The sequence below is a fragment of the Leiobunum rupestre genome, chromosome 4 (assembly GCF_980474605.1).
Source record: "Leiobunum rupestre chromosome 4, qqLeiRupe1.1.hap1, whole genome shotgun sequence".
Classification (NCBI taxonomy): Eukaryota; Metazoa; Arthropoda; class Arachnida; order Opiliones; family Sclerosomatidae; genus Leiobunum; species Leiobunum rupestre.
In genome coordinates this window covers 50561974-50571182 of record NC_143387.1, presented here as the reverse complement: position 1 = coordinate 50571182, position 9209 = coordinate 50561974, and the positions used below count along the sequence as shown (strand labels likewise).

The 9209-nt window shown below is 38.6% G+C and overlaps 1 protein-coding gene across 1 annotated transcript; it reads left to right on the top strand.

Moving 5' to 3' along the window:
- The first annotated feature begins 3014 nt into the window (after nt 1-3014).
- On the top strand, nt 3015-8486 carry LOC149948136 (uncharacterized). The gene is made up of 11 exons (XM_090171021.1): nt 3015-3349; nt 3417-3474; nt 3784-3947; nt 4005-4108; nt 4185-4351; nt 4426-4524; nt 5156-5270; nt 5443-5512; nt 5580-5624; nt 7408-7486; nt 8358-8486. The coding sequence occupies exons 1-11, from the start codon at nt 3015-3017 to the stop codon at nt 8484-8486; spliced, it is 1365 nt and encodes a 454-aa protein (XP_090027147.1).
- The last annotated feature ends 723 nt before the right edge of the window (nt 8487-9209 follow it).

Sequence of the window (9209 nt, the reverse complement as noted above, 5' to 3'; positions counted from 1 at the left end):
AGGTTCGTCAGGTACACATTCAGTGTGTGTCTGCACCTATCACCAAAATGTCAAGCTAATGATATCAGCTCTACCGTCTCCTTGTCCTTTAAAATGTGATATCGATTTCATGGCGCTCACCGTGTGTTACACTCAAAACAGGAATTGTATGATGAGGGTGTGCAAAGACTGTCCTGGGAAAAATGGTCTACTTGAAAATGAATATTTAACGAACCTTTTAGAAGATTTTGAAAATATAAAGTTCATGCAATGGGTGACAACTGACAGCACAAAGCTCATGACCTTGAGCGAGAGTGTTGAAAACTTTTTCGACTCTTTGGCCATTAAACTACTTGAACTAACGCGTCATCATTACACATCTAAGTCGCAATCTAATTATCTTAAAAACCTCAAAAAAACTCTAAAACCTGGTGACGTAATTGTTCTCGGTGATTTTGCGGAGAACTATTCCTTCGTAATTCAAGACGAAGCACAAGGGTTCCATTGGGACAATTCGTAATCTACTTCAGGGTAGTCGAAAACGGAGAACTTAACCACTTAAATTTTTGTATTATCAGTGATACCAGAACACATACAACCAATACTGTTCACAGTTTTTTAACTTATCTAATTCCAAATATAAAAACACATGTTCCTAATGTTAGAAAGCTAATTTATTTTACGGATGGATGTGCTGGACAGTATAAAAACAAATACAACTTTTCTAATCTCTGTTGCCACAAACAAGATTTTGGTTTGGACGCTGAATGGCATTTTTTTGCCACATCTCATGGCAAGGGACCTTGTGACGGAATTGGCGGAACAGTGAAGCGTAAAACAGCAAGAGTCAGTCTTCAGCGACCAGTGACTGGACAGATTTTGACTCCAACAGATATGTTTAATTTCTGCCTATCAAACTTCGAAAATATCAAGTTCATCTATGTTAAAAACGAAGAAATTGAGCGACAAAAGGAACTTTTAAAAGAAAGGTTTTCTAAAGCCATAACAGTAAAAGGAACTCGAGGGTTTCATAAATTCGTTCCGAAATCGTTAAATGAAATCATGGTTTCTCCGTTATCTAATGACGATTCGCTAACCACAGTTAAGGTTTCGACTTTAGAATTGTCAGATACTCGAAATCAAGAGGCTGAAAACTTTAAAGTGGGAAATTTGGTAGCCAGCGTCTACAAAGGCCAACTTTACGTTGGATTAATTGAGGAAGTATCAGAAGAGTTTGGAGACTTCTTTGTAAACTTTTTGCGTCCCCCTGGTATTTCGGACAAATACACATGGCCCAGAAGGATCGATAGCAGTTGGGTGTCAAGTGAAAATGTTCTATGTGCAATTGAAATTCTTGTAGGTTTACCAAATTCGAAAGGCTATCAAATCAAAGAACACGATAAAAATAAAATTACCAAAGCCTTTTCCATGTATAAAGAAGTTTAAGCTGTTTTGTGTAAATAAAAAATTAATTGGTGTGTAAACTATAAAAATAAATGGTTTTGGTATTTCATTTTGTGTGTGGTGGGGTAAATTTCAAAAATTAATATCTCGAAAACTACAAATATTACTTTGAGATTTTGAGTGATTATTATGTATTCGATAGTGGGAATTTTAAAAATGCTAAAATCGTTGACCTACGACTGAGGTGTCTGGGCAAGGTCAAAGGTCAAATTATTTAAAGGCCCAGATTTTAATGACATTTACGTCAAATGACAACTCTGATTAAATATTCATATTAGGGTGCGCATTGTCTTTAAAATGAGGTATTACATGTGATTTTGCGATAATTATGTCATAAGATATACTAGAAAACATTTAGGGGGTCAAGGCGAACTTTTGAAAAAACGCGTATGCTGTATCTCGTAAACGGCTGAACCGATCGTTATGAAACTGTCAAAATCGTTTTCCTAGGCCCAAAAAACCTTGTATACAAAATTTTGGCGAAATCGAAAGGGGTCGGGTGTTAAAATTAAAAAAAACTAGGTCGTTTTGTCATGGAATGACCCAACAGTAAGAAATATTTGGAAATCAGAAATCTGGCGTATATGTTTTCGTAGTAACTCGAATCAGTTTCAAAGGTATTCATATAGTCAGTAGTCGACTTTTAAAATGTATTTTCTATAAACCGAAGGGTTTGACACACGATTTACATAAAATGAAACATTCAATAGATTTAGCCAAACAATATAAAGTGTCGAGGATAGTGAGTAATTCCGAGAAGTATTGTTGCTAATGTGAAGTTTCTTTTAAATGACTCTATCCGTTTCATTGTTCCGGCCTTAATCACTGTTTATTCGTAAAACAAATGTAACTTCCGTTAAAATATAATTTCATCTAAACGAAATATAGTCACGTAAAATAATAAAATGAACGCCTTGGTTTCCCACTGTTTCGAAATCGGAAATTCAGCCGTTCTTTTCTCATTATTGCCTTTGGTAGCTCGGGCCATTGTTTACGTTAGAATAAATAAAACAGTTTGTTATTTCAAAAAATTTCGTTTCGCTTGACCTATAATAGAGAGTTTCAGCAAACCCATTTCTATGCGTTTACGAGAACGTCTACCAATTTCCTGAACCTTGCAGACGTTCGTGTAAACGCCTAGAAATGGTTTTGCTGAAACTCTAATCTTTCCGAATGAAATACAATATTTGTATTGACAATATAATAGAGAGTTTAAGCCAAAACTATATAGACATTTTAACGGGAACCAACGGATTCCTAACGTTTTGACGGCGTTAGCGAGTAAGTTTGAAGGAACGCTCGCAAACGCGTTAACCTCTATCATATTGGACAGAAGGCTTAAGCACCGAAATCGATTTAGACAAAAACTTTCCGCGACTTTTGTCCGTCAAATATTACATTCGTGTGACGTACTCAAACGTCATTAAGGTTCTTGGGGGCTCACCTCGGCCTTGATCAGCCACGCGACCAAATGTGGCGTGATCCTTGTCAAAAGAAAAGCGGCACACCCGAGTTGTCAAAGCTCCGAGCTCTGGCTGTCAACAATTTCTATATTAATTAGTGCCTAATAAATGATTTCTTTAAACCGAGATTTTCAAAGAGGGCGTGATTTCCGTGAAGATGCGATCGCGCCCCGCGTAGATCCTCATTCCCAAACAACGCCGACTCTGCCCGCTAAACGCAAAATTGCCTTCGGTGACCGATCCAAATCCAAAAACATCAACATCACCCTGAACGTCTTGGAACGTCTGAAACTTTTAGTCGTCGTGTTCTGTTTCCTAACTTGCATTTACCAATTGGGCGTGTTCCTCAAAGCGTACTACTCTTACCCAACGTCCGTGGATGCCAAAATTATCAACGAAGATTTCTCGGAAGTACCAGCGATTTCCGTATGCTACAATGAAGAGTAAGTAGTAAGAAAGAAGATAATTCATAGATGAATCACGTCTTAGATGGTTAAATTGTTTACCTAGAACACTTTTCGATCTAATATCCGCTGTGAACAAGAGTTACAAGCCCGTCATGATCGTGGTATGTATTTGGTAGTTTATACACCCGGTAACGGTCTACTAACCGGTTACGGCGTGCAGTGGCGTAGCCAGAAATTCGTCAAGGGGGTCGAAGTATGTGAATATTAAGAGGGGGTCGAGAAGGGGGTGGAAATTTAGTACAGTCAAAGGTAGGCCCAAGGGGGGTTTGGACCCGGAAACCCAGTGATGACCGTGATATTTCCGAAGACGTACCCCAAGTCGTTTCTCGCTGAGTAAAAATATTTTGTAATATATGGCCCCCAACCTGAGCGAAGTGCTCACCCGTCGATGGAAATGTTGTCTTTTACAGAAGGGTCAAATGAGCGAAGAGGAATGGGAACACGAGATGTACACCTCATTCCGAGATACCATGTGGAACGTTATTTACGCCGAAGTCGTGGACACCAACACGATAGAGGAGTGCTGGTTTATCGACATTAGTGGTCAAAGGACGCTTGTGAGAGGTTACGTGAGGTCAGTTCTACACCACTATGAAAGTGTAACTGCCGATTTAACGAATCGTTATTTCAGCGATTTCTACTACAGTGGCAAGGATCCATCGTCCATTATAAACGCCGACTGGGGAAGCTTCAGTCTTCGAAAGTTCCAGGGGCTCAATAGAAGTTTCAAATCGGGTATTTCATTTCTTTCTAAAATTCTAATGTCAATCTAGACCGCGGATGACGGTGAAAGTTGGTTTTATTTTGGCAGAATTCGTATTCGTGGTGAATTTCGATTTCAATAAGACGATAGACACGGAAAATACCACAAGGTATGGAGCTTTCGTTTTCATCGACAGCCCGCAGAATTTCCCGACCAACGACCAAAGAGCCTTCTTCTTGGAGACGCGTTCCGTCAACAAAATCGTCTTCAGGAAGGTCAGGATGGAAACGAACCCTTACCCCACCCCTCCTTACAAAAAAAATAACCCTGAAAACAGAAACTTTTTCAGACTCGAGTGATTAAACTTCAACCACCATTCGAGACAATGTGTACGGACTACAAGAAACTCTATGCGAACAGGAAGGATTGGAAGTATATTAGTCAACAAGTAAGTATAGCTCGCGTCAGGTGGACGTAGTATTATAAGTAACATAGGGCGCATAAGTATGATGCTTTCTATTATCCCGTTGTTAACTCTTTTAATGATAGTCTGTTTCGCCCATTACCATATAAACTATACGTGGCTAAGAGCTGAGAATTTATGTTACTATTCTTTGGAACTGTCAGGTAACAGTGCCCTATAGATGCAGAAGCCTATGTAACACGGCCACCTGTTTAAAGGCATTAAAAGTCACTCGATGACTTGGGCATAAGTTGGTGCCTTATTATTACTATTATTATTACTTGAAGGATCAAATTGGAGACTTGAACGCTTTTAACAGTATAAATAAGGTGTGCTGCGCCAAAATAATGATATATTATTGATTTGGAACAAGAAATATTTTAAACGACACCTTCGTTTTTGAAGGTATAGTTGTTTTCAAAATTTGATATCTAAATCGCCATCCCACTAGCCTAGATGTCATTTTGTCAACGGAAAGAGGAATGCGAGACGAGTTTCCTCTTACTATTAAGCAATAACTAAAGATATTGTTTGGTGTCATACTTATCATTATGTTACTTATGGAAGTATGAAAAATGCCGCGTGATTTGTCTTAATTTGACGGCTCCTTCGACAGACATGTCTATACGATTGCGTGTGGAAGAGGCTCTTGGCGAAGTGCAACGGATGCATTCCCTTCTTCCTGCCCCTTAAGAAGCCACTACGAGCGTGCAAGCACAAGGAATCCGGTGGTACGACGTCTAAAAACGTGTAATTGGAACTTGTAGCAGGAGCAGGCCGTACACCAGAAAGCTACGTCTTCACTCTTACATATGTTCCCCTACACGTTTCGGGCTCTGGCTTATCTTGTTTAATATACTTTAAAAACTTCCCACTCTAATTTTCATTCAATGGGATTTTCAGATTGCGTCAGTGACGATGAAGTGGTCGAAATCCGACGCCAATGTTCCATCAATTGCCCCGTTGCGTGCGAGTAAGTTTGCTTTGGAACTCGGCGATACAAAAAATGAACTTTTCTTTTCTACTATTTTCAATTTTAGAACCGAGCACTTTGAATTTACGTTATCGATTCAATCGAAAAGGCAGTAAGTAGAACAACAAGTTTGATATGATAACCTTACAGTAGGAAAATAAATCTAGTTTTGAAAGTCTTACAACTAGATTATGATAATAGTTAATAGCCCAAGGTAAATTTTTAAAATTAATATCTAGAATAAACTAGTACTTAGCAGGCTGCATTTTTGTTGGGTGATAGTTAAACAAAATCGTTAAAGTTAGACAGACGAAAATATGTGAAAATTTCTGTTTGTATAGTTTTGACCTTTCTGTTACGGTGTTGTGACCAGGTTTCCGTCTATAACTTTTGTCGTCATCTTTGAAAATGGCGGCTAAACAATCCATTTTCCATTGCCTTTACTCTATACATGTAGCTAACGAGGCATTTATTGTAGTAGTGTTGGTGTTTTTTATTTATAACGGCTGCTGAGTTGCACTTTGAAAGAGCCCATGCTTCAGTGAAACACGCCGGTGTATTGTAAGTTTGAGATAATACAGTATCCTGAGATTTCGTATACAAACTAACCGAACAAAAGGAACCACCGGCTCATACAGTTTCCGGCTGGTTTTAGCTTCTTTGTTTGTACGGGTATCATAAGCCGCGTTCACACGTAGATTCGAAAATAATTTGAATCATTTCGATCTCGTAGCGTTTTCTGTTCACACGTTCGATTTGCAGTGTCTTTTGATTAAAATTGGGCATGCCTAATATGAGGCGCGACATATTTGTCCCGACATTTTAAACTTGTTAACGAGTAGTCACGTGGTTCAGCCGAAGCGATCTCAAAAGCACGGACGCGGATCGGTAACTTTCCACACAACATGATCCAAACGTTCGTGTGAATGCGGTTATATTGAGTAAAATTAACCGACGTTACAAGGGTGAATGTCAAGGCTACCGACGTTTCTTCACAAAATGGGTGCTTTTGTCCGCCATTTTCCAAGAGGGAGTCGCGGAATGAACAGTAATATTTACTCAGGAGAATATTTCTAAAGAGTTTTTTATGAACGTTATTGAAAAATACAAATACAACGGAGATACTATTTATATTAAATTATTTATAACAATACACTATACAGTGACATTTATAGAAATACATGTTAATTAATTATACATATTTATTAAGGTCACTCTTTTAAAGGGTCTCCTAATAATAACGATTAAAAAATTAATCAAGATTTAATCATTTTTAATCTTTGCGCAGTCGAAGCTATACAGATTTTATTTCAATCAGATTTAATCACGCGTAGGGTGTCCTAATAATCATGGAAGTGATTTTCCCCTCGGGTTATAATCTATTTTATTAGACTGTCATAACTTTTAGGCGGCGCTATTTTCATTAATAATAATAACTCATAAGTATACCATTAAGGTATATTCCTTAATGAAACCATGTTCAAATGAGATATTACTTGCAAAGCTTTAACGAAATAGGCTTGCAGAATCATCAAACTGGTGTCTTTCACCAACCAAGTTTAACTCTTGAATGAGAGATTCCCATAACCTTTAACCTTTTAATTCCCTATTTAACAAGGTCGCCTTGAATCAGATCCAGATTAACGGGAGGGGGCAAAGGGGGCAATTGCCCCCGGGCGCCATACATATTGGAGCGCCAAAGTAATCTTATATAAAAAAGGGAATATAACTAGCAGAGGTTTGATTCCGTACATAATTTGGGGGCGCTGACTAAAATATTGCTCTAGCGAAACTGGGCTTAATCCGGCCCTGCCTTGATTTTTTATATGGAATTGTTATGAGTGATTATATTTCTACCGATGGCTGTCCGTACGCTAGAATTTTTTTTAACTTAGGGATGGTGTCGATTCATTGGTGTATGTAGAACTCCGAGGAAATGCCGATGTCTTATACCAACACAAAGCTCGATATTCGGTGAGTTTTGTACCCAAGAAAGGAGTTATTTGGTATAGGAGTATTCCACTTTGAGCGAGCGATAAGTTGAAAATATGCAAATAAGGGGCACGAATCAAAAGGGAGTCGAATTTGTGGTTCAGAACGATTTGGTTTTGATTCTGTACCTCTGGTAATAATAATTAGCTAGGCTAATTCCTAAGGCACGACCTTAGGCCCAAGTCATCGAGCGACTTTTAATGCCATTAATTCAGGTGGCTGGGTTACAATGCGTATCAGGGTGGTGGAAAGCCACGCGAGCCAAAACCTCCCTACATTACAATAGGCCTTTCAATAAAATAAGCTACGCTTGCTGAACTCTTTTTATGTAGCTCATTCGTCACGAAATACGTAGAAGTTCAGTTACGTTTATGCTTAAAAACAGGGTGCCTCGTCGAATTTACTCTTATGTCCAGGTCGATACGTCACCCGTGACGCAGCAGCAACATCGAAACAAGAAAGCCAATGTTACTTTATAGAAAGGCCTATTACCGTTAACCTCAGCACGTTTTTATGGAAAGGGAAACCGAAGAGCTCGCGGAAACCACTTTAACTAGTAGCGAGAGAACTTGCAAACTCAACGCGGAAGGATTAGTTCCGAGTTTTCACCGAGTACCCCAAGCTCCCAGCTCCTCTCGCTGATATGTAGGTAAAAATGGTAAAATTTGAAGGATAAATGATTTAAAGCGTATATAATTTCAGTCGTGATAAAGGGTTTAATTTCAATTAAATTTAGCATAACAGGAATTTAGACATATTTGACTTCGGCGAAACGGCAGTTGAATACTTCTATCTTCAGCCATCGAATAAATAACGAAACCATTTCTCAACCTTTATTTTCAACTCTTTTCAGTCGGTGGAATTATTTAGTAATATCGGCGGTTACACCGGAGTGTGGCTAGGACTTTCCGTGCCATTAATGTACGACATTGCGTTGAGAATTTTTGCTTATTTATGTCACAAAATTAGAAAGGACATCTGAACCAAGTGAATTCTCAGGCTCCAAATTGCTCCAAATCGAGATTTAAGTCAGAAGAAACATTTTGTAATGTAAATAAATGTATACCTGAAAGTTTCATCGTGAAGAATTAATATTTTTCGTATATTTGTATGGATGGTGTATTTAAGCTTTATATATCATGTACAATATACAATATTGTATTTATTTATCTAGGGGCCCATCCTTGGAAGGGGCCCTCCAGTGACCGTAATTACTGTACTCGAAGGCATAAATCTATAATATCAATCTGAAATTCCTAGGTAGAAGATTTTGTTTTAAAATTACAAAAAGTTCTGCGTGGCAGTTTACGGACGCAGCCTTAAATCGCAATGTTGCATAATTATCGCATATTTAGTCGACGATTGTTAAATCAGGGAAATTCAGGCACAGCCTAGTTCCAGGGATAAGTGTAAATGCAGCGCGTGAAAAGGGGCCCCAGACTCCTTATCCGCCTATGGGCCCAGGATCTCTAAGTCCGGCCCTAGTGATTATGTTGAAACAATTTTAGCGTTGTTCCGAATTCCCCCTCATGGTTGAATAACGATATTCGAGAGCCAGGACCTGCAAGTTACTGTTAATTTGGTGCTTGTTGAAATAACGAAAGCGTTTCACCTGTACGGTATGCAACAAGGGTTCCCTTTTAACCAGGTAGCTTTTAAGGCTTAGCAAAAACAGAACGTTCTGATTACAGGTGAAAAGTTTCCA